Source organism: Bicyclus anynana, chromosome 14 (assembly GCF_947172395.1).
Source record: "Bicyclus anynana chromosome 14, ilBicAnyn1.1, whole genome shotgun sequence".
In the NCBI taxonomy this organism is placed as follows: Eukaryota; Metazoa; Arthropoda; class Insecta; order Lepidoptera; family Nymphalidae; genus Bicyclus; species Bicyclus anynana.
In genome coordinates this window covers 16,048,506-16,074,655 of record NC_069096.1, presented here as the reverse complement: position 1 = coordinate 16,074,655, position 26,150 = coordinate 16,048,506, and the positions used below count along the sequence as shown (strand labels likewise).

Here is a 26,150-nt window from a genome sequence, read left to right as displayed (position 1 = left end):
AGCCCTTAACAACTAAAGTATACAATATCCCAACTATACCCTAAATAATATTTTTGCTCCTATCTCATACTTAGTAAAGATTCGAAGTCACAAATATCTCGGTTCTTCCCCGAATAATGGAACTACTAAAGTAAAGAATACAAGATAAACGAATTCTTTTCGTAGAATAGAATACAATGTCCCTGTCAAGTTATAAAATTACGATAACGTACTGGCAACAAGTGGACGCATTAAGCGTGAAACAGACTCCACAAGCATAAAGCTTTTGTTGACATACCTACTTGTCTGCAGCGGAAATTAAAGAGGGTTGGCCGGCCAACTGTGTTGCTAGCTTTCACGGCATTCGCCCAAAATAGGGTAGGTACTTCTTCTATCATGGATTAAAATATAACGTTCTAAAATTTGACAGATATTTGTTACTGGTTCTATACGTTTATATATCACCAAATCGATTTAAATAGTAGAACTTGTGTTAGTTTTTTGAAAATAGTTAATTTCTCATATAGGTGCGTAATATCATATATATGAGTCATGCGTACGACCCTTGAAGTAAATTAGTCAATAGTGAAAGTTGAAAATAATGAGGCATGTCAATAAAAAACAAATACATATTTATATTTTAAAATCTACCTAATGATTAATTTTATTTCTAACAAGCTCTGCAACTTTCGAAATGTTTTAATATAAAACCTTTTTTATTTTAGTTAGTGGAAAATAAAATTTAAAAAGGTTTAAAAAACGGTATTTTATATTCGCGTTTATGTTATCACAATAAAGCAGTGAAGCCAACTCTTTGTTAAACACAAATACCTACTCAATGCCAATAGACACAAAAAGTGGACTCGTGAACAGGTTTCGCGAGTGACTCATTCAATCGAACGGTATCCGTCATACTGCGCGTTGTGAGGCAAAGTGGAGGCAGATCGTGTTTATTCACATAGTTGATAGTTAGAAATGGTCCGGAAACATTAAACTAGTTGTAACAGATAGCCAAGTTGCCAAATGTGCCAGAAATATGGCGTCAAACACAACTTGCTTTCCTTTACATATATTACAATATTCGATGTTAATTTTTTAAAGTAATAAGGTAGTGGCGTAAAAGTGAAAGTGCCTAAAGTGTTACGCAGCTCCTCTAAAGCCGTTCGGCGAAACGTTGCTCAGTAACGACAATAAATAATAATCAACAAATACCACACGATACACAAAATACTGATACTTAATCGACGTACAAAATAAAGATTTTAATGAAGCTCAATGCTTAATTAAATAACAAATGAAACACTAGCAAACATGAATTGGATTATAAATAATTAAGTTCTCGACATTAGTGTCGGCAGTCGGTTAAACAATTTTTAGGGAGTGAAAAAATTGAAAGCTGGCCACCCAGTAGCCTCTCGCGTGCGATCTCAGTGGGAGTCGGTCCGCCGCCACGCCATGGCTGTCCGCGCGTGTTCCCTTCTCCTGATACTAGCCTCCGCGCATGCGTTCATAGACGAAGCGGTCGACGTGCTCAAACTGGGCAAGGAGATCGGTGAAGAAGTGCTCAACTCATGGGACATTCTAGGTAAACCGTTGAACCTATCGGGCGGGGTCGACCTGCCCGTTATAAGGCGGCGGGAGAGGATGGTTTTGGGGCGGCTAGCTGAGATATCGCGTAAGATAGAAAGACTTGAACTGGGGTTAGAAGGGACCAGAGCAGTGGCGATGTTGATAGCGAAGACAGCGGGACGCGGAGCTCGATTGGAGTTGAGATTACATGAAATGGCAGATTTACTCAGCAGAGTGGCGGTCGCCGATCTGCAGATGCGGGAGTATGTGCGACTCCAGAAGGAGTTGGAACGGTCCACGTTGGAGAACTTCGCGCTGTGGTGCGTGTCCCACGACTCGACGTCGTTGCCGGGCTTGTTGGAGAGGGTCCACTCGTTGATAGCGCCCCCACACAAGCACCTACTCGGTCGCGGCATTTTGAATTTGGTGCTGGATGACTTGCAGGTTTGATACATTTTAGTATTTGACGGTTATGTTCGTCACACATCGACTAACCAACGTTATACCTATACGTGATTAAAGGAACTATATGAGTGATAGTTTACTAGTTTACTAGAAAGCTACTTAATGTAGGTAGGTGGACAATATGTTTTAATTTGAAATATTTTAACTGACTTAAAAAGTTCTGTATTAGGCCGTTATGTATGCATGTTTGTAGCCTATGATTTTGTAGTGTACTTAGTACCTACTGATCTGATTTGGAGTTTACAATATTTATCCAGCCACTGACATTATTGAGCCAGACTCATGTGTGACATAGGCTTATTACTTTAAAGGGGAGGAGGGGGTCTTTGGGAATACAGGGGTACCTAAGAGTTAACCACGCAGACGAAGTAACGGGCGTCTAATAGTTATCAACCCATATTCGGCTCACTGCTGAGCTCAAGTCTCCTCTCAGAATGAGAGGGATTAGGCCAATGGTCCACCTCACAGTGCAACTCAAGGCGATGAATGTTAAAGTTTTAATACTCATATACTTTTACCTACATGTAAAAACTACGTGAGAAATGTGTATAAATAGTCGACAATTTACGTTTAAAAATGAACATTGTAACATCACGTACCTACACATGTCATTAACAACAAAGTGCGGGCAAACATGCAAGAAACAATATGGACTGTTTCCTCAGTTTATCAGTTTTCAGTAAACAAAGCCAGTCACAAACAAAACGTACAATTTGTGATTCGAAGTCGAGACAGTATCATATCAACTTCGTACCGATTTTAGAATTTAAATAATTTTAATTAATTTCGTACCGATTACATAAAAAAGAAATCAAAATTAATTTAGGATGTCATTAGGCTTAGTTTACAAGCACTTTTGAAACGTCATGTTATGTGATGATTTAATGGTGTTAATTAAAGTCGAAAACTTGAAATTAAAGTTACGAGGGTTCCAAAGAGAACCAAATAACCACAACAAACTCAGCCAAGGTTTATTCAAAAATGCCTTCAGAAGAAATGAGCATAGAACTCCTCGTCAGGTAAGTTCGTTTAATCTCCAATTATGCTCAGAAATACGATACGCGTCACACATCGTTTGGCTTTTATATTAATTATCAGCAAATTTTTTAACGGCCTTTTACAATGTCAGACATGTTTCTTTAGAGAGAAGAGGGGAATTAAACCAAACACGCTTCTCCAACACGCCTGATAAATAAAGTATCGTCCTGCAGAGCACGGACGACATGACTATTATATTTTCTACAGTAACTAGCGGTTCTGAGAAGAAGCCCACAACAAACTCATCCAGGTAGGACTCAAACGTCTTTGTTAATGACAATGTTATTAAAATCTCAATAACCTTTGCAATTTACTAATTAATTATACAATCTAAAGAAAGAAGAAAGATCCGAAAATACTGGACCGACCGATTTTAAAATTATATTATTAATGGAGTGCTACATTATCAGCGAGTAACATAGTTTATATTTTACTCCTACACAGGATGTAAAACCACGCCGGGTGGTTATAGCTTTCTTCAATAACTAATTAATTAATAACGTTAACACCCTGTATCGGCAAAATCACATGCAAATCAATTCGGCAAAGAGTAAGGACCTGCGTGGTGACGTCACAAAGAGTTAACGGTCACACGAGTGACTCACACTCATTGAGCTTATTGTGTCCACAGTCAGTATTGCTGCCTTGAAATCCTTTAGACTTTATTATAAGGCAAAGTGTCTTTTAACGGCGAGTATAAAACAAATATTAAATCTATTGCGAGTGGCTGGCGTAATGCCTACCCTAGTTGTGCACATAGTGCACGTCTACTGCGCAGTCGTACGCCTATGTTCAGAGCGGACTGTGAGTTTGGCGCATACTATAGCACACAGCGAACATGAGTAACATAGAGGGGTCAAACAACTTTGTTCACAGATAAAACGTTTCGCTATCGAGAGTGTGCCCACTCAATGTACGCGATGAGAGACAAGGCGCACGGTACGCGGAAAACCATACAATCATCAGTTGTACAAATTCAAGGCAAATATCATAAATATATATATATAGTGTTAATGATTATATTAATGATAAAAAAGCTTGGTGTTAAACTGTTATATACGACTGTGTGCTTAGTTTTCAATAAGTTTGTAAAATGGCGGTAAACAAAAAAAAACCTTGGCTGAGTTTGTTGTGGGCTCTTCTCGGACCAAGACGCGTTTGGGACCCTCGTAACTTTAGTTTCAAGTTTTCGACTATTATTACCACCATTAGATTAAATTAAATTATGACCTAATCTTGACCTTTCAACAGTGCTTGTAAACTAAGCCTAATTGAAATAAATGAATTTTGACTTTTAAAGCATGATTGCAGCAGGCGCACTATAGATGTTATTGACCCACTACAGTGGGTAGTGAGCCTGCTTTCAGCATTTACGGCCGTGGGTTCGATTTCCCACAACTGGGAAATATTTGTGTCATGAACATGCGTGCTTTCCAGTGTCTACGCTTACGGAGAATACTGTATATTTATTTATTGAAGGTAACACGCAATGTAGTTGAAAGTTACAATACAAGCGATAGAAATAGTAGGTATTCTACTACAACTATCCTATACGTGTGGACAACTAAATCCAGAATGCCGAGTACGGTACTACGCTATGCAAAACATACATTTATTTATTTACAACGGCACACTCCAAATGTTATCGAAAGAAACGCGCAATGTATTTGAAAGTAACAATAAGTTGGTTACAGGGATAACGTCTTGTATTTTGGGAGTGTAACAGTCACGTGGTTCAGGGGTAGACACAATTTCCATTGCCTTGAAATCTTACTAACAGACTTCGATATGCGGAAAATAAATAGGCATTCCGATGCGGTAGACTTCACTTGTGACCGTACAACTACAACTTGCAAGTCAAGGGCATGGTGAATTATTCACACTACATAACATACTAATATTATTGCGAAAGTAGGTCTGTCTGTTAACTTTTCACGGCTGAACTACCAATTTTTTGAGTAACAGTTTAAATAATTTGTTTATAAATTATAAAAAAAACATACTAAATATAATGTGATTCAAGAATTTTTAAAATTCAATATCTAAAGTTGTGAAATAGGGGTTGAATATTTACATCGATTTCCACGCGGACGAAGTCGCGGGCGTTTGCTAGTCCATAGTTAGCCTCAATAGCTCAACGGTAAGAGCGGTCGGACTCGTCACCGAGAGGTGGTGGTTCGATCCTCACCCCGTTGGTCTATTGTGGTACCCACTCCTAGCACAGTCTTTCCCGACTAGTTGGAGGGCAATGGGAATATTGGTCATATTATTAAAGATATGGCAAATATTCTTTTTAAAAAAAAAAAAAAAAAATACAAACACAGACATACACTCGCCAGTTGGTTACCGTATTTTATTTAGATTTTTTTGTTTTTTGTATCCACCTAACATAAAATTCTGTTAGTGCAATAACTTTCCTAATTAATCAACGAAGGTGTTTTTCTTTCACCCGCAATTCCATTTTTTTTAAATCATCTTCACCATTGCATTTTTAATGAGACCAATTTAGGGCTTAATAGTTTGACGGTTTCAAAGCCTATAGCAATCAATCATACTACATTGAAGTGTTTAACATAAAATAGAAAATAGAAAAAAAAAAAATTACGACAGAAAAGCTATGTACGACAGAATAAAAATCAAAAAAGGATCTATGGATCGTCTTAGGAATTTGAAATAGTGTTGTTGAAAAATCAAGTTTCTTATGTAGATAAACCCCGTCGCAGCGAAATAATTATGCCCTACGAGTACCCCAAATCAAAACACAAGAATACAGGCAAGGCCCGTCAACTCGCAATGGAGCGGTGTTATGGGTCAAACCTCTCATCATATGGGTCAAATCAAAAAAATAAGTAACTAGTAAGGTAAGGTGGTCTAAAGCCGTTCTACGGCGCAGGTACTTCAGTATTATTACGGTAGTATTATTTAAGGGCAACCTAACCTACACATACAATATTATGACGTGTGTAAGCTCCCTATAATTTGCACTTGACTCATTTACTCATATACACCTTAGTGACCTAACATTCAAGTTCCTTATAAACATTATGTATGTTTGGAGCATTAGATGCATCTCTTAGAACGGTTACGAGTTTAGGTCTAGAATAGTAGGCCAAGAGTATTGTGGGTGCTCGATTGACGCATACGGCGTGCTATCTGCGAGGTCGTAGGTCAGGAACAGATGAATTTAAACATCTAAGTTACATTAGGATTTATCAAAACTTGGTGATTTATTTTAAATACTTACCTACTATTAAAATAAGAAAATAAGCGAGATTTGATGATTTGTTATATGGAATGGTGGCCTCTCAAAATACAGAAAACACCAGAAGCCACGTTCAGCCGTCTTTGTAAAGCACGCATTGCCAACGTCCAAAAAATTGTACCTTTTACGTCACACAACGCTGCATACACAGAGTGAGAAATCGCTTGTTCGTGAAATTACACCAATAAAGAGTAGTTTAAACGTCTTCATTCCTAAGAGCGATCACACCTTCTGGAGTTTTCTGTATTTTGAGCGTTGCCCATCATTATCAGTCTCTTTTAACGGCCCACTACAGGGCCAGGCCTCCCATTACAGGATATGGAGCTTAGACCCAGCACGCTGCTTCAATGCGGGTTGGCGGGCTTAGGGTGATAATGTTTAATAAATTTACGACCACTATCACTTGTTAACGATGAAAGAGACGCCTTAGCGTGCTCTCCGCCATTGGCACAGCTCAACTCTGGGCTGAGAACATAAAATTTCCTAGAAAAACTCAGTATCTTATCGAACCAGGATTCGAACCCAGGGCCCCGAGATCCGAAGCTGCATAGGCTAACCACTGGTCAATAAGGCTCGAAAATGGATACCCACTTGAGGTCAATCAGGCCGTGAAAGCCTATGTCCAGTGGTTAGGTTATGGTGGTTTCGGGTCACAAGGACCTGGGTTAAGCTTTATTTTTGTTGATCATTGAGTAAAGTACAAAACATAGTACAGTCGGTAGGCGGGGCGCTTCACGCTCCACTCAATAAAATTAAAGGGACGCCATGAATTACAATCCCAAGGGGCTCACTTGGTTAGATAACTTCGTTTTAGGGTGAATGGCCAAAGACGAATCGCATGCTTTCTATAACTATGCATAAACAAATTGGGTAGAGTTTCAACTAAGTTGTTGGGATACCTCAAAGAGCTCAAAAACTTTGCTATAAGAGACATAATATGGCTTACTACTGCTACTATACATACTTATATCATTTTGTATTTAAAATCAGCGAGAAGTTACAGGGGTGGCCTGCGGTCAAACTCACTAACTTTGACGTATGCCGGTTGACATATACAAAATTAAGATTCTATGTAATAAATGTCATCCCGGTGCCTACTGACAACCCTTCGTGGATATCATACAGTAGGTACTTGACATTTCTCAATTGATTTGATGTTTAAGGTTGTTAATAAAGACCAAATTAGTGAATAGGCCAGCTGGAGAATCTAGAGAGATTTACATTTTTTTTTAATATAGAAATATATAGGTACATATGCGATTTACAAAACAAAAAGATTCCACGAATCATAACGAAAATAGTACGCTCTCGATTACTGAGAATTACAAACGGACGAGCAAACTTGTACGTGTATGTATATACATATAACTTGTTCGTTAATAAGCACTAATTATTCGAGTGACACTGGAACCCAAACGCGCAACATCTGTATTTCGTATACAGGTCGCTCCGAAATTATTGTTCTTTTTAATTCGGTTCTATAGCGCCTAGCCTTAGCTAGGTAACGACCTTAATTGCACTTTCACGCGGGCTAACATTAGCTAATTTAAAGCAGTTTATCGACTTTCCTTTTGATGTGGAAGTACGTACTGCTTGTATGTGTTATACAAAGGTATATGATATAACATACCTAAGCGTAACTCGTATATGATGACACTATACGACTTATTACTTTGTATTTTATTATGATATTGACATTAACAAAGCATAAGAATTTAATGCCCATCAAAGTCAAAAAAAAATCTAAGTTCATTTATTTCAAATAGACTTATTTTACAAGTAGGCAAACGTCATGTTATGATGAGTTAAAGGTGATAATTAATCACTTAATTAAGGCGAAAAACAAACTCATGTAAATGGCATGTATGGCAAATTTCATGGTCATCATTTAAGTAATTAAGGCGTGAAACAAACAAACGCACATTAGGATGCCAAAACCGGAAATCCCAAATAGGAGCACCCTATACACGGCGGTAATAAAAACAATGAGCAGCATGATCCACTCCGCGACCGGTGTCAGCTGACAGTGCATACGAGCGGGCAAATAATAATATTAACTAATCTCACCCAGATTGATGTCACAGCAATACATCCCTTATTGCCTCAGACATAAGGATTACGATCTCACCTGAATAGTTGACACCGAAACACAACTCTTATTACGAGGAGATAAGCACTTCGAGAAAGGCAAATAAAGATTGAGCTTAGTTAACAATAGTACCACGCCGGTCGATAGTGATGCGTACACTAGTGGCAATCGATATCGACATAAAGTGCAATTCAGTGTAACGAATAGGGAGAATGCAGTTAGGGCTGACACATACATAACAAATAATAAATGTGATAGTAAATGTTTGTTACGTTTGGACGCCTAAACCGCTTCACCATTTTTATAGCACAGAAAATTATTGTATATTAGAGAAGCACACTGGATTTGCTTTCTTGACTTTGAACGAAGGGAAAGCCCCGAATCCCAAGAGAACAAAGTCTACAGTTAGTAGAGAGGCGAATATCTTTGCATTCCTTGGATTCACAGTGGATATGCCTGTTCCATCGTGTGGCAGATAGAAAAGCTCCGAGCATAGAGTTATACAAAACATCGTTGCAGAATAACTCACCAGACCACGGGACTTGTGTTCAATGTGATATTGTGACAAATTGTAATTTATTTTATTACTCACCGAACAAAAAACTTAGTAAAGTAAAAAAAGGGAGTTAGTAAAGTAATTTTTATATTTGAATATAAAATATTACAAAGTACGGTTTACCATATTATAAGTGCAAATTATTATGCATTCATGCGAGCAAATAATAATAATTTTATATGCGATAATATTTCTTGTTGCAATGAGATAAGAACTACGGGCATGGTAAATAAACTTTGTGAAAAAACTAACAAATATTAATATGCGGGTGCTAGTGCTGTTTACTAGGCACACACTTCAAACCGATATCGACAAAGAAGTCTACGTTTTATAAAGTTTATATTTATTTTAGAAACATCAACTAACTAAGTATTACCGGTAATACATGAATACTTGTATAACGTCATATCGTTGGTAATAATATAAAGTGAAAGTGGACCGGTAGTGGCACAAGGCTAACTTGTTAATTTTCCTTGAAACTGAAACGTCAATATACTCAAGGTGATTAAACGAGGAAATCGAAAATATTTGCAACTATATTATATAACCTAACTATAACTTAGATATATATCATTTATAGTTATACTTATCTCGGGACAAATATAACTTTATACCTACTATAATATACATTTTAGTAAAAAAAACACATTAATTTGTTCGTATAGAAATAATTTTCATTATACAAGGAGCATTTCGATGAGTCTTGTGACTGTGTACTTATTGAAAACAGAAGATTAACTAAAGATATAGTCGTAACAGTTTAGGTAAAAACACAATAAACCAACCGACAGCATTCCGAAGCCGACTCAAGTTGGCATGTCTGTGGAGTATGTAAGTCCGACTTTATGATTAAAATGTTACTCAGCGTTACTTTTTAAGCGTCAGTCATCAGTAGCATTCGGTACACCTAAAGGTTGCGGCGTGAACACACTGATATCAAACAACATAATATTAACAATAAAAAATATTATTAAAGAAAAATCAATATTGACTGTAACTGACATATTTCTTATTTGAGACGGGTAATAAACAACAACTTTTTCGGATTAAAAAACTATACGTGAAAATATCTACTTTCTTACAATCCAAAACATTTTCGTTTGTGGGAATTCGAGAAAATCTTTCAAAAAATATAAAAATTAAATATCTTTGTTACATAAGAGTTTTTAAAAACGAATTAGTCTAAAACTAACGGCATTAATTTAATTTCAAGAACAATTTGATGTTTGATCAAACGCATTATAATTCATCGATATAAAGTGGTGTCCACCACTAGCGGGGGCGAGTGTCGGACCGGGCCGGGTCCCCTCCGCTCGTCACCGTCAGTAGCGAGCGCGCCCCGCTCGCACACGGTCCCCACGAGTGCCCACGACGAACGCAATGAGATACGCGGCATTGCTCGCGTTGCTGGCCGTCGCCCGCTGCGACCCCACCGCCGTCGACGACGCGCGCAACAAGTTCTACGATCTCGAGGAACGGCTGTGGAAGAACGTCACGAACCCAGAATGGAGCTCGAGCAGTGTCGGAGGCGACGTCGAGTTAACAAAGGCCTTTGTTAAATTCGACGAGAAAATCGAGACGCTCCCGAGACCGCCACGACCGCCCTTCGACACTTGGCTGTGGATAAAGTTTGTGGAGAAGTCGCAAATCATCGAGGGTTACTACAAAAACTTCGTCGAGTTCGCCAAACGCCAGGCCGTGCCCGGCTCGGTGCCGGCGCCGGTGCGAGAATGGTTAGACCTCGCGGAAGGGGTGCTGATGGACCCCAAGGCGTCCGTCGCGCAGGCCGTGAGAAAGATACACGACTTGCTGGAGCATGGAGACATGTTCCGATCTATGATACAGGTACTGAATGATGTTCCGTGATTTATTCTGTGATACAGGTATTAAATTGTATTGTTGTTACAAAGTGTCAAACTCAATAAGTGTGTAAATCGATCGCAAAGCATACAACCATTAAAGTCAAGAATAATGAAACATTTGAGATAACGATGAACTTGTTAGTGTCCGAAATCACTGGGGTTAGTCTGTGCTCTATATCACAGAGGTACCTATAAATCAACCTATAATGCCAGCAACTTTTGGAAGTTTTTACTTGGAACTAAATTTTGATTAACAACGCGGATGGGCTAATATCTGTTTATTGCTGGCCACAAAGGTGTAGTTCATACCACAGATTATAAAGGTCGATTGAAAACACAGGCAAATAAATTTGCTACCGGTGAAACATATAGTACTAGATCCAGCATAAGAAATATATATCCTCATCTGTTATTCATTAATGATAAAAAATTTTACCTAGTTAAATTTTTATATATTAGTCAGTATCACTTTTCGGAATCGACAGCTCAGCTCTTTTAGGTTGCTACTGAGAATTTGGTGACGGAAAACCCAAATAACACCTGCTGACGCGGGACAACGTAACTGACCTCATGATAACCTAACAATGAGCTATCCATAAGACATAAAGTATAAACAAACAATAAGATTGAATAAGGACATCGGAAAGTATGGCGACAGTGGTGAAACGGAGGTGTGCAGTAGTCCGTATTCGGTTTGGTGGATGTCACTGACCTAGTATTACAACTTTGTGTTTAATACGCGTCAAAATGTCAAAAATGTTCACTCAACAGTAATTGGATTAGGTAAATACGATAATATAATAAAAGAAAAGCGACGTTATGTTCAATGTACTAAATTGTTAAAAGCATGTAGGCAATATGATCAGTTGTCATGTTTTGTTTAGTCTAAAAAACCGAATATAAAATAGATAATCTAATGTAAACAAAACTAACGTTATATACTGCATGTTGTAGGTTGACTGGTTGTGTATATCCTAACAATCTTAACTAAATTGCGATAAAATCTAATTTCAAGAAATATTTTTTAACAATTAAGATAATAAAGACAAATAATTAGAGTATTTTCTTACCTGTATCGTAAAATATACAACAATACGTATATCGTTCATAATGACCTGGAATTGTTTTTCAATGAACTGTTTCTAATTAATTAGTTTAGGTGATATAATAAACATTATAATCCTGTCACGCATAAAAATAACTAATTAAAACAAGAGAAACGTTGCGAAGTAATATAAACAAGTACATATATAAGTTTAGAATTAGTCGAGATTGTTATGGTATATTCCGTATTATGCAACTTAGTAAAGAAATCAATGTTTGACATAAAATTTGGAAACTTAGGGAACCGATAGGGAATTGGAATTCATAACTATACAATTATAAGAGGAAGTACTTTAAAATACAAGTCCAACAAACAAATCGGTAAAATATTGTATTGAAAATACTAAGTTTTTTCATTCTCATATCTTACCGCCATGGTGAGAATTAGAGAGAATATATAAAAATAATTTCAAAGCAGAAGAGATAACTCCGCCCATATAAATTCGCATAAACTGGTGATACAAATATAGACCGAGGTGCAGCTGAACATAAAACGTGATAAACATGTATCATATTAAATACATGCCTTATAAGTAAATCCATCTTACACAGCAAAACATTCTTTGAACGTTACGAAGCCAAATAAATGTTTTAGTTGAGTCAATGACAGAAAAACAGGCCACTTGCAAAACAAATCGCCGCTACGTAACTTCCTTTTTAAGCGTTAAAGAATTGTTATTATTTGGCTGTGTTTAAAGATACGTAGTATCGTCGATTGTAAATAATATTAGTGGGAAAAAAGAAACAATGAACTACTTTCTCATTTATTTCTTCTAGGCTATGGCCGGGGCTAGTTACCACTAATACCTATACTGCCAATAGACTTACACATTATAAAAATGAAAGTTTGCTCGGATGTGTGGATCGATATTTGTTATGCCAAGAGCACAGGGATTTACTATGTCTGAAATAGAACCTAAGCTACTTTTTATCTTGATACTCCCACAGAAACAGGATTATTATAAGTTTTAAACGCATTGAGTACATAATATTATACATATAACACTACCGCCGCGATCAGCCGCTCCAGAGAATAGCGGACAAACTTACAAACGGTAAAATTTCATTATGTATGTTTGTATGAGAAAATACAATTATTTGAATCACAGACACATTTAAGTCGTGTATTTTTGGATCCATAATGACCCAGTGATCTCACAAATTATTATTATTACTGACAATGACAACAGATAAATTGTTATGAAATGGAAATTATATTGCTTACATTCAAGAACCTGAGTTTACATAACACAGTATGTTCCGTGTTAGAGACAATGTAGAAACATAATATTATGTTGTGATTAATGAATGAGATGTGAATGGTCGGATTTTTTTTTTTTTGAGAACATTCAAAGTTGGCAGAACTAAAGCTCACATTTTCGTCGTCCAAGAACGTGGTAATCCCTTATAACAATTTTCGATTTTAAAAGTTCGTTTAAACTTGTAAATTCAATATTTAAAAGAAAATTTGAATATGCAATAATCAACATTTATACACAACTACCTTCTCTAAATAATAATATCAGTAATTATTTTCTCCAACTATAAAAAAAAAATTATACCCTTGTTTATATTTGGCATGATGACATAAATATTTAAATAAATCATTCGCGGTGGTTGACCTAGTAAATATACTGCGTAAGCCATATGTAATTCATTGTGCTATTTTGTCCCCGTGGGAATACGGGGATACAATAGCCTATTAATACTATGTTGTTGCTTCTTAATGATGAAAGAATTTTTAAAGTCGGTCGAGAAGATTTGAGTTAAATCGTATGAAAAAAAACAAAAATGAAAGAGGTTTTTTATAATATTAGTTTAGATACATGATTTTGTGTTTTAGGAACTTTACTTATTATATTAGTTTAGATAAATTATTGTTAATGCGCGTATAAGAATTTTCATAATTCTACGGTGTGAAGTCTGCCAATCCTTTCATTCTGAGAGGAGACTCGTCCTCAGTAGTGAGCCGAATATGGGTTGATAACAAATTATGATATTACGACCTCAAGTAATTTTAAATTATTTTCATTGAATTTGGTAATTGTATTTTTTATTATTTTTATTTCATTTAAATTGGTAATTGCACTGTTTTGTATTTTTTATCATAAAATAACAAATATCATAATTAAAAAAAAAAACAACAATTCTTGTAAATAAATGATTATTATTAAATGCTTTTCAGGAGGAGCATCCCGATCTTTGCGAGCTGCAACTGTCCCCGCACCAGCTCATCTACGACATGTACAACACGATATCACTGACTGAGATCAAGGGGTACGCCATGATGCAGTTCTCGTGGATGCTGCTCAGGATTTATGGAAAAGGTAACACTAAAGTGTGTTTCAGATAGCATGGGTACGGTGACAGTCGCCTGTATGACGTTCATAATACGTAATATTACCGTAAATCGCGGTAAACTTTCAAGAATTAAACAAACTGTCAATGTGTAGTTCATATAAACTTTCGAGACACATTAATGAAAAGAATGATCATTTTAAAAAAGCAACTGTTGTGTTGACTGTCGGTTTTTCTCAGTAGAACCTTCTTTTAGCAGAACCGTCTTTACAAATGTGTAGTGAAAGTTTACGTTTCAAATGTGTCAATTCAAGTGTTTCAATGTAAATATTAAAATTACTATTGTTGTAAATTATATTATTATGTTACAAAACATAATAAATGATATTGATACAGCTGCAAATGTAGATAACTTAAATATTATTAATCTAAATAACAGAAATATATGTATAAAAAACAGAAAAAAACAATTTGATAAGCCGAGATAAATGACCTAACAGTAACCGTGTAGGTAAAACCGCAACCTTCTATTAAACAGTTATCTATAACTGCGACGTCATTTCCTATGCAGGTAATTATTGTTGCAATAATACTCATTAGGCTGGTACTGCACTAATCATCTAATGTTACATAATACAACCAGTATAATATGCTAGCAGACGCCCGCGTATTCACCCGCTTAGTTTCCATACCTATGGGAACACGAAAATGAAATAGCCTATGTCACTCATAAATAACGTGGCTTTCTATTTATAAATAAATAAAAGATTTTTCAAGCATTACAATAAATATGTTCTTATAACAGAATTATAGATATACTCGTATAGAATAATCACCGCTACATGCACAATTTTCAGAAAAAATCGAATTCGCTAAAAATTTAGAAATCGTTTTCAGTAAACTAATTTTAACTCAGCTAATCTTGTTGTGGGTATAAGTAGCCACAACGCTGTTTTGTCAAACCCTAATGAAAGAAGAATAGAACATAGAATATTAATATAAACAATTAAATATAATACCTACTCACTAATAATAATAAACAAAGTAAAATATTGCAACCGCCAGTAAAAAAACGAAAAGACTGTCGGAAAAGAACAATGAAGACAAAGCAACTTCAAACTTTTGGAATTAAGTCCCAAAGTTGGTGAAATTAATTGTCTTAAGAAAACAATAACGATCGAACAAAAGTGGAACATGACTTAATCACTCCCTAATCCTATTACTATACACTAAGTAATAGGAATTTTATTGATTATGATACAATTCATTATTCCAGAGAATTTGTCAAGAGTACAACAATGTTATCAATTGAAAATGTTATTAAATCCGGGACCATAACTTTTACTTCTAACAACATTATAAAAGTTAATAAATAACAGGTATCCAAAGCTGCTATAGTATGATATATAACAAATACAGCTAGGCAGAGAGAACGCGAACTGAGTGTTAACTGGTTTAAAGAAATTCCTTCACCCTACACCCATGTCACAATTCTTCTTAGCTGGGAGTTTTTCTTTGCCCGTTGGCCCCGGCATAGCACGGTGACAATAATAAGGAATGCTAAGATATTCGTCTCAATAGCTAAATGCACAATTGCAGGCAACTTTACACAAGAAGCCAGCCTGACAAGGCAGAGGTATGGAGAGAGAACATCCCGCACGGCAGCCGCTGCGAGGGCCGCTTTGGCAATGGCCAGAAGAGATCTGTATAGATGCGACCCTCCACAACATAAGCTAGGTAAATAAATTTGTTGCTAATAATGTTTATTACGAAATATTTAATACTGAATCTGATTACACTATATAAAATTTTAAAAAGTCTGAAGGGTCAAGTTTGATTCTGTAACGATTACTAAAGATGTCAATGAATCTTAACTTTATGATAATGAATTACAAAAACTGATTTCTTGGAAGAAAGAAAAGGTCAATAACTAACCGTCCAAGGAGATCGTGATCTGAATTCAAATTGAAATGGTTTGTTAATTACATTATAATATTCTACTAAACTAATAGTCTAATTCAATAGCTAACTATGTCTTACATATCACTGTCTGTTTCGTCCTATCGTCACTACAGAGATCGCTATTATTCTACAGTAGACCTTCTCTCTCGTCTCAACATATGTTGTTAACGCGCTCGAAACAAGGATTATGGAGTCAAGAGCAATACATGGAGGAATCAAACCGTTTTTATTTAAATTCCAGGTGAAACATATGAAGAGGTGACTCGATTGCTGCAAGGGTACATAGAGAACGAGGTGGACATGAACTCCGACAACACGTGCAGGGAGAACTGCGCGCACTACACGCTGGCGGAACACCACACGTGCTTCAAAGAGCAGTTCTGCTCCAAGCAGCCCGCGTGCAAGGGCAGAATCATAGACTGCAACTACATAGACTCCGACATGTGGATCTGTAGAGCGGTAAGTCAAATTTATTTATTTTTAAAAATGGCTCGCGCGTGACCTTGATCACTCCTGGGCTCATAGCCCAGTTACACATTAATTATCTTTCTACAAACGCTTCGAAAACTAAATGTATGGAAATGACATATCCGATTGATCACGTGACAAAGAGTATACAGGCAAGAGGAAATTCGCTATCAGAAAAAAAGCGAATTTCCTCTTGCATTGAATTAGAAAACAGACTTCGGAATAAAGTTCCATTCCCTAGCCATGTGTACGCTTTGTACGAGTACTTGGAACGTCAATAAAATAGAGATAAAAACCTACCTGGTTTATAGCAGTCCGTATTGCGATGGTAAAATGAAGACGGTGTATCGATCTCAAATAGCTCCTGTGTACATTCTCTTAAATAGATATATTCTGTAAAATACGGGAAGACTAACAACTTTTTAGTTAGTGAATAAGTGTTCACTAACTACGAAGAAAAGAAAACTACGAACTTATCTGTTGTTAAACGACGAAGCAGATGCAGGAAGTGGGCTTATTTGAATGAGTAACAAGTTTTAAGTATAATGTTATATTGCTTACCGGTAGGGTGATAATTAGCACCAGACTAGACTAATATGAACTTAGAATATCTGTAATCCTAAATTTAACTGAATTGGATATCGAGCCGAGGCTAGTTATAATTAGAATTGTCGCAGTATCTTATACAAATGGTTTAATGTTACAGGGGGAGAATAGCAAACGGAGATACGAATGGATCGAGTACGAAAACGGCAGGGTATTGGGCAAAGCTGGCAGCTGTCCGCGTGGCACCACTAAGGTAAACGCAAATTGATGTGACAATAAGTAGGTATGGTAAACTATATACGCGTGTTATATTATTAATATGAAATAAAATACAGCCTGTGACACGCACAAATAACGTGGTATTCTATTGTTAAAAGAATTTTCAAAATCCTTTCAGTAGATCTAGAGATTATCCCTTACAATGTCAACAAACCTTACCTCTTTATAATATTAGTAGAGTTATAAATAGTATATATGGACCTCTTAACTTATTTGTTGCAGCGTTGACAACTGATAGTAACAAGTTGGTAGACCTTGTCAAAATAATTCTTGAGATTGTAAACAAAATTTAAAGTCGATCATACCCACAGTTATTAGTAGATTTACTAATCACAAATAAATCTTGTTATCGCGAGTATTTGCCATGTTTATCTCAACTAAGGTCAGTCAATAAGGTCAGTAGATCGATCCAAGTAACTGCGTAATATTAACATATGTTATGTTTCTTTACAATATGATTTGTTTAATTTTGTACGATTTATCGTCTCACTTTAACTTGGTTGTTCTAAAAGCACAATACTAACTCAAGATTCAACAGAAATACATAAAATATGTTTAAAATTTTTATCAAAAATACCAAACTGCAGATTACAACAGCCGCCCTTAGAAGAGGAAACCATATTATTTTGAATGCGGTAAACAAAGATCAGATTCAGATCAGAAATCGGTTACACACGTAAAATTAAAGGACTGTGAGAACTTCTTTTCTCTTTTTGATAAAAATAATGGAAACAAATAATTTTGCTGTTTTCTCCTAAAATATGAAGATAGAAATCAGACAGCATCCCCTAATTTAAATAGTGATTAACATAAACTATGCTTTCTCCAGGTTGATTCATGGTGGCGTTGGTTGTTCTGGCACTGTTCCTACTGCATGTGTCTGTGCGACGAACCCGGCCTTAACTCCCACCGCTATTTCAGCCTCTGGGACTCCACGTCTGACGTTAACAACAACAAGTTAGTCCCTTAACACTTGGGACACCCGCACACTTCAATTTAGGGACCTCGTAACTGAATTTTCTTCAAGGAGACGTATCTAAAATTCACAAAATCTAATTGATTTACACTGAATATATTGGTTGACGCAATCTGTTGCAACTACAAAGTATTGCGTTGCAGTTTAGGGCTTGGTAGTGAATGAAATGTTTTCTTTCTTATGTGTTTCTAAAAATATTATTTTTTTCCTCCGAAGGTCGACTCCTGGTGGAAATGGAACCTCCTCCACTGCTCTTACTGCATGTGTCTTTGCGAAGACGATATCGGATCGTCTGAACGCACTTTCAGCTTGCGAGACGTGATAGCCGATATTAACAACAACAAGTAAATTATCTAAATTCGGGATCTATCACATCTTTGGGCGCACCTAGTAATCAAGCCGTAGCTTTATGGGAATTAACTCCATCTATGAGCTCTGCTGTATTTATTGCTTTTTAACATCTCTTCCGTAGATTAGAAATTCAATTCAATATTACATTTTCACTAGAAGTAAAGATGGCTCTTTGGTATATCTACGAAATAATACCGGAACAAGTTTTAACTGATATACGCGATAATCGTTTACATTTGCTTTAGACAATATCATAACATTCAAAGTAAAATTTTATTTAAAACACTAATTTGTTGAGCAATATAACATAAAAGTGGATTCATACTTTAAAGGTTTAAAAATTAATGAAACATCATTTAAGATTGCTAATAATCGTATTTTATAGATGAAATTAATCAGGATCAATTCGCAGCTTTCTGTTCTAACTTGTAGCATGGTGCGGTGCGGGTGTCCATGTCTTCTAGAATATTTTATCCTAACACTATTATCTAATATGAACGATCTGATTTTCAGGGTTGTCACTGGTTTGAGACTTGTAAAGCACGGGCGAGTATTCCACCTTCAGATAAGCGAAGGAACTTTAGGAGAGAGGGGTTCAGTCAGCCCCGGTAGCTGGGTGCCATTGCAGAAGTTCGATGTAACAGACCCGGGGATAAGAGACGGCGTGGACTACCACACGATGTCTTACGAGAGAAGGGCCATCGATTTGGATGAATTGGATTCACCGACTGGTTACATCCTAACTGGTGTCAGGTGAATAGTTTTTTTAGTACGCTAGATAGGCTTGCTTGACAACTTTGTTTATGATGAATGATGACTTCTACAAAAAAGTACGCTATCATATAAGTAATTAAAGTATGAATGATTTATGTTACATCTTTTTGTCTTAATACTAGCGGAATAGTCTTCTTCCCGACTTCTTCCGCGTGAAACCTTACCATACCCCAAGGCCCTAATTTTAAGCTTATTAATCAAATCTGTTGCCTTAATGTACGAATTAGTAGTAAAAATATTATTAGGTGTAAAATTAGTAACGATTTATACTTTAATTCTTAATTTGTTTGTTTATAAATTATCCACATCGAGCTTGGCTTTAGTATAGTCAAGGATATTTTTTCGACTACACATCCTATTTTACTGTCAAAATTATTAACAGGTTCCGAATGATCGGTGCACATTTGCACTTCGAGATCCGCTCGACGCCCTTCAACTACACGACGGGAAGGCTGGCGCCCGGCAGGAGCCATTGGATCAGCAATGACAATACAGAGGGCGGTGATGTTCCCCGGTAAGTTGTACCATTTTTAGGGTTCCATAGTCCACAAGGAACCCTTATAGTTTCGCCATGTACGTCTGTCCGTCTGTCCGCGCTTTAGCGCAGAGATTATTAAGTTATTATTAACTACTAGAAAGCTGTAAATTATGCAAACATTAAAAATGTGAACAAGGTCGTAAAATAAAATCTTCAATAAATATTTTTAGGGTACCTTCCCTACATATAAAGTGGGAGTGATTTTTATTTTAATTTATTAGGGGGTAACGAATTTTCTATTTAGTCAGCTTTAATTAGTTTTTTACATCCATTTGAGCAGCATACTTAATTAAAAATTTCGGCTCGTTCTATCTAAAATCATAAAGATTACTTCAAATGGAAGTGTGAAATAAGTGCCTAAAATGTGTCAGATATTTTAAGAGTTTCTCAGAGTGAGTCTCTGGATTTTACATTTATCAATGTTTTGTTTGATCTATAGGCATATTTATTATTGCTCTATGGTTGGCTATATTAATAGGAAACCCCCATTAGTCCAAGAGTCAATTGTTAAGCTATTCTGTTCCAGGACCGAGTTGAAGCTGCACAAGCCGGACATACCGACGCGCAGCACCAGGGCGCTGCCGGTGGACTCCAAGCACGACCAGTACATCGAGTTCACGCACAGCGACTTCGACGCTGACGCGGCGCAGAGCACGGTGCCCTTCGTTGACATCCAGCCGCTTGAGCCACTCAAAGGTATTTTTCATATATCATAGGCACATCAGTAGATCTAAGATATGTCTAATACAAACTTTATGACGCCACGGAAATATGCTGCGGGTGTCGATACCGCAGGTCGTATATAAAGTATGTTAAAACCAAGAAGAAGGCGCGGGGTGATGTCCTACCGCCACGCGTTACGTTACCACTGATACCTTTTTTACTGCGCGGAGTAACGCATGATGTTGTAATGTTTGCACGAAACGAAAGAAAGACAAACGTCGATCAACAACGGTAAAGTCGAAAATGTCGTTCTCTCTTTCGTCGCTTTAGGACGATAGAGATAGCTATTGTATAACTCCACTACCATTGTACGACATTATGTCATTCTCTCTTCACGAGATTTGTCGTTGACGCATGCTAGTCTTAATTATAGACTATCTATAGTAAGGGCGTTATCAACTCAGTCGCTGGGTCATCATCCTTAGATGTGTGATTCCCTATGTGTCTATCTAATTACATTTATAGCCTCATTCATGACACACATGTGCTTACTAATGAACCTACTGAGTTACTGACTCAACTGAGTAGTAGGCCTTAAATGCCAGAGCAGAAATGGCATCGCACCCAGTAAATGTATCGATAAACCATTTCAAAATATACTTATTTTCATAAGAATAATTTGGTAACCAATTGACCTACAGAACTCCGGTTAGGCTTAATTTGTTACAAATTTAATACTCTTAAAAACGCATAAATAACTTTAGACGTTAAATGCTATAATTAAGAAATATACAGCACAATCTAAATGAAGTCCACAAATGCGGTGGTCTATTGTGTAATTTTTTTCACAACTATTTGAGAGTTGCAAACTTGGGTAAAAAAAATTAGTTATAGCCTAAGAAGTCCTAATACTAAAAAATCAGAGGCTACGTAATTCAGCGTATTTTAAAGGCACAATACAGGGCCAGACCTTCCTTGTAGTAGAGGGGATATATGTTTTTGTCAGTTTATGGTCGATATTGACCAACCCATCGGGTGTTCCCCAGGGTCAGCGCTGCTCAGCGGCGCGGGCATCATGCACCGCGGCGCGCGCGGCTCCGGCGGGTTCGTGGCGGCCAAGCTCTTCACCTACGACTACTCGCGACACGTCAGAGCCGAACTGCCGCCCGCGTTCGTTGACCCCGAAGTTGACAAAGACTTAGTGCTGCCAGTCAGCAATAATTAATTGTAACTTATTGATAATGACAATATTATTAGACGATTAATATACTCATTTGTATTACGTAATTTGAGAAATAAATTTACGGTTTAAGTGTGATATTGCTGTTTTATTTATTTTGGAGTTTTTCTTTTTATATGTTTTTCGTGTGTATTGATTTTAACATCTTTTGAGAGTTGCAATCTTTGGTATAAAAAACCCAAATGTTACATAAATCCAAACAACATCCATTATTAACCATTATCTGACGTTTTAACTTTTCAATTAAAAATCTGTGTGGACCCGTCGGCGGATTCCCCTATGCGGCGAATTGATATATAATCAATGTGTACCTAATGCTTAACTGGAATGGGGCTAATAAAATAAGCAGGTTGATAGTCCGCAAGCTTATCACAGAGCACAATACCGAGGGTAATGTAGTAAGAAAACGTCAAACAAAACAACGGTATAATCATTTTGTAACTAAACAAATAATACCCTAGTTTGCATACAAGGAAATTCTTGCCCTTTTTAAGTAAAATTTCTTAATCTTAACGTACGCTCAACTTGTGGAGTACGTTGGTGAATGCGTTACGAAAATTGTAATCGGTCGATGCGTGCTGCCATCTACAGGCAGGGTGAAACAGTGTTTGTTACTTTAAACTACCAGTAGATGGAGTCTTAGAGAACTTTGAAACAATCTCATTTTGTACACTTCAAAAACCTGATACAATACAGTTATGAATCATAGTTTTGAACTACCAGTAGATGATTCTTAGAGAACTTTGAAAGAATCCAAACAATTTTTGTACACATCAAGCACAAAAATTGTTTGTTATGCAGTTATAATAATAATAATAGTTTGTCTACTTCAGGTACACACACACACTGTACATTTAAAATATACAGAAATACAGACAATAATTAAATAATAAATCTATAGACATTTCTGACAGTTATGCCTGAGGCTCATAGATGGCGCTTTATTTTTTATTTAGAAAGAAGTTTAACTTCAGTCGTGTTGTCTATAATACACTCGTTTTTTTATTGATAAAATCGATGATATGTTGCCATAGCTACAAGCGAATGTTTAACGCGGTGACACACAGCGGCGTGTATATCTGTACATATGCGAGGCCACGTACCTGCACGCGCAGCGGGTGCGCGGCCAGCAGCGCCAGCAGGTCGGCGGGCGGCAGCACGTCGGCGGCGCGCAGCTGCATGCAGCGCACGGCGGCGCACAGGAACGCCGACAGGTAGCGGTGCAGCGGGAAGTGGAACGACGCGTGCATCATCTCCGACTGCGCACACAACAATAACATATGCATTTATTTTGAAATGTGCCCAAAATTAAAAGCAAAAAATAATTAATAACAGCATGATTAAAGAGATTTGGATGGTGTATTCGGAGCTTGTTGTACCCAGACATCGCCTGGCAGATTACCCTCGAGTCTCTGGGAACTCTTATTACATTCAGGCAAGAGGTTACATTCACTGATACACATAAATACTTCATGCACTTTACCCGAAGTTTGCCTAAAGGCAGCTCCGTGACCGACACAGATCCCGGGTGAATTCTAAGCTCCGACCAGAAGCACTAGTATTTTTGTCGGCAACCGAGCTGCAGCGTTGCGCTGTCTCAGAATCGGACATGTTTCTCCTGAATTTTCCCTTACTCAATGGGCTCTAAGGAGTTGCCAGGGCGGGCGACTTGGCCGATACAAGCGTGCTCAACCACGCTCACTCCACATGGGGTGGGCGTGTGCCTGCACTGCAGCTCGCACGAGAACACTCCGCGTACTCACCCGCTGCAGGCGCGGCGCGGTGAAGTTGACGGCGTGCAGCCAGTCCCGCAGGTAGCGCAGCGCGGCGGCCACGAGGCGGCGCGCGAGCGGGGCGTGCGCCGGCTCCGACAGGTGCGCCAGCACGCTCCACATGGGGTAGGCGGCCGCCTCCAGCTCGCACGAGAAGGCCGCGTAGTACGACGACGGCTCGAACTCGATGTGCCCGCCCGTCTCGCGCACGTTCACGTTCATGCCTGTCGCACAAATCAGTACATTTTTTTTAGGACTCTCCTGTTTTTAGACCACTTGAAGGGTTAAAAACCAAATGGCTCTTTAGTCTCAACTCTAAATCTAAAAAATACTATGGTTAGCTGAGTGACGTCATTCTAAAACAATTTGGCAAATAACCAAGATGGCGGACATTACAAATATCCTTAATCTCTACTCCTACAATATGGGTATCAAATAAATTGACTTGCGAAGTATAAATCGAAAAATAATATGACGTCACTCTAAATCCAATATGGAGGACTTCATATACATGGTGAACTAAGTTTTTTATGCACTCCTACAATATGGATATCAAATCAAATCCAAATATCAATTTTGAACGAAATCAGTGCCGGAATAAGAAATTCAAATTCAAAATGGCGGTTTTTTTTTAATAATAACTCACCTGCAAGTAAAACACATCCTAATCGTTAAACACACCATAAATGGTAACATAAAATATTAAAAAAGACTCCAAGTCTTAAACATTAGGGCAAAAGGGCTCGAATCTTTTGGAAGACTACTACGTTCAATTCTCACATATAGCCGCCCAGAGTGGCTAAAAATTTACAGGAATGTGGAAAATAGGGTCATTTTAGCCTCAGAGGGAGTAGTATGCTCATTTATGGCATCCTACCCGGGGGACTCATTACAAACCTGGTTTGGAGAAACAATTTTCCATTTAGTACGAAAAGGTTGTACATACCTTGCAGCATAGACAGGAACTCGAACCACATGTTAACAAGCGCATCATCTTGCAGAAACAGCAGCGCGACACTTCTATGAGACAGCACATTGTTGAAGTCCGACACGAGCGGCCAGTAGCAGTGCTCCTTCATCACTCGCTTCGTACAATCGATCACATAGTGGAAGTTCTTGTCCGGGTCGTGCAACGTGTTCTGCACCAGGATCTTGCCCATCATCAGCCGCAGCGACAGCACCATGACGTGCAGGAGGTGCAGCTGCTGCACACAGCGCAGAGCCAGCGCCTCGTTGGAGAACAGTTGGACCGACATGTGGACGACCCGGTTGGACAGCGTGTCGGGGTCCGCAGAGTTCTCCAGCACGAGCGGTATGCGCGCGTAGTGCATCACGAACGTTCGGGTTAGGTGCTCCTGGAATAGGAGACGGATGACATCAGATTATAATCAGACATTAATTTTTTTTTAAGTGAAGTCAACAATTCATTTTTCTCCTTTAGGCACATTGTGAAATAAGCATTTTACTTCTCCACAATTTGACACAAAAAGCTACTCACACAGGTGTCGTCACACCGCGGCCTGCGATTTTTGTCAAACACTCCATTTGTATGTATATATTTATCGTATTGACGTCATGAAACAGTTGAAATATAGACTGTCATGGCCGACAGGCGTTTTGGCTCGTATTGTCCAGAACATATTTTAAAAACTAATATTTCCATATAATCATAAAAAATATTTAAAAAAAAATCAGTCTAGTAGAATGATAACGACTAAAATAATTAACTTGGGAATATAATTTAAAACCATTTAAAAAAAGTGTCATCTAGCCTATTTGGAGGATAATTATTGTATCGCTGTGCGTGATTCAAAACATGAGCCACTACATCAAGTAGTAGTGATTTTTCGTTTCCGTTATGTTGGTGTATGATCATCTAACATGATTATTTCAACGGAATTACGTTATTATCTTAACGTGACGTCGTTTCGTTGAAATTCACACATCAGACGATAGTGCACCGAGTTACATAACTACAATACAAATATACCATTTGCTTGTTAACTATGTACTTGTAATAAAAAGGATTTCTATAAAAGCAGTACCTTATAATCCTGATCGCGCAGCATATTGAGCAGGAAGCAGACCACATTCTGTGGGAATTCGTACTTGAAGGTCCAGAAGATGAACTCTTCCAGTAGAGTGGTGTGGCTCAGCCGGGGGGCTAGCGCTGGGAAGTGTCGATATCTGAGGAAGACAATAACATGATCATAGAACTATGCACCGATTGCTGTAGACCGTATCTGCCATAATATTATCATCATCATCAAAGTTGTCTTATACCTTCTTGACTAGCCTAAGACAGAACTGGAGACCTGTAGGCCTAAGATGTGCACCACAAAATATCTCAGTGAGAAGG

General features: G+C 37.6%; 2 protein-coding genes across 5 annotated transcripts in view; one reads left to right on the top strand and one right to left on the bottom strand.

Moving 5' to 3' along the window:
• LOC112053294 (E3 ubiquitin-protein ligase Ubr3) overlaps positions 1–26,150 on the bottom strand; it is a 68,594-nt gene that overhangs the window by 20,006 nt on the left and 22,438 nt on the right. For both annotated transcript variants that reach the window (XM_052885611.1, XM_052885610.1), the window contains exons 6-9: positions 25,837–25,978; positions 24,738–25,146; positions 23,783–24,015; positions 23,123–23,278 (exon numbers count right to left, since the gene is read on the bottom strand). In XM_052885611.1, coding sequence (XP_052741571.1) covers positions 23,123–23,278; positions 23,783–24,015; positions 24,738–25,146; positions 25,837–25,978 — 940 coding nt within the window. The remainder of the gene's footprint in view (positions 1–23,122; positions 23,279–23,782; positions 24,016–24,737; positions 25,147–25,836; positions 25,979–26,150) is intronic.
• On the top strand, positions 1,409–22,097 carry LOC112053291 (uncharacterized). Of its 3 annotated transcripts, none has more exons than XM_024092676.2 (10): positions 1,409–1,992; positions 14,110–14,251; positions 15,822–15,959; positions 16,426–16,643; positions 17,359–17,451; positions 18,670–18,797; positions 19,318–19,557; positions 19,961–20,092; positions 20,643–20,812; positions 21,826–22,097. In XM_024092676.2, the coding sequence occupies exons 1-10, from the start codon at positions 1,435–1,437 to the stop codon at positions 22,002–22,004; spliced, it is 1,998 nt and encodes a 665-aa protein (XP_023948444.2). In that variant the 5' UTR covers positions 1,409–1,434; the 3' UTR covers positions 22,005–22,097. The 3 variants fall into 3 exon arrangements, with proteins under 3 accessions (XP_023948444.2, XP_023948443.2, XP_023948445.2); XM_024092675.2 differs by lacking the exon at positions 18,670–18,797 and adding an exon at positions 18,307–18,434; XM_024092677.2 differs by lacking the exons at positions 1,409–1,992; positions 18,670–18,797 and adding exons at positions 10,272–10,803; positions 18,307–18,434.

Bases quoted from the DNA above. Each gene is read 5' to 3' on its own strand.
- LOC112053291 (XM_024092676.2), top strand. From the start codon at position 1,435: ATGGCTGTCCGCGCGTGTTCCCTTCTCCTGATACTAGCCTCCGCGCAT. The intron at 15,960-16,425 runs GTAAATAAATTT...TTTAAATTCCAG, and splicing joins CCCTCCACAACATAAGCTAG to GTGAAACATATGAAGAGGTG. The intron at 16,644-17,358 runs GTAAGTCAAATT...TTAATGTTACAG, and splicing joins ACATGTGGATCTGTAGAGCG to GGGGAGAATAGCAAACGGAG.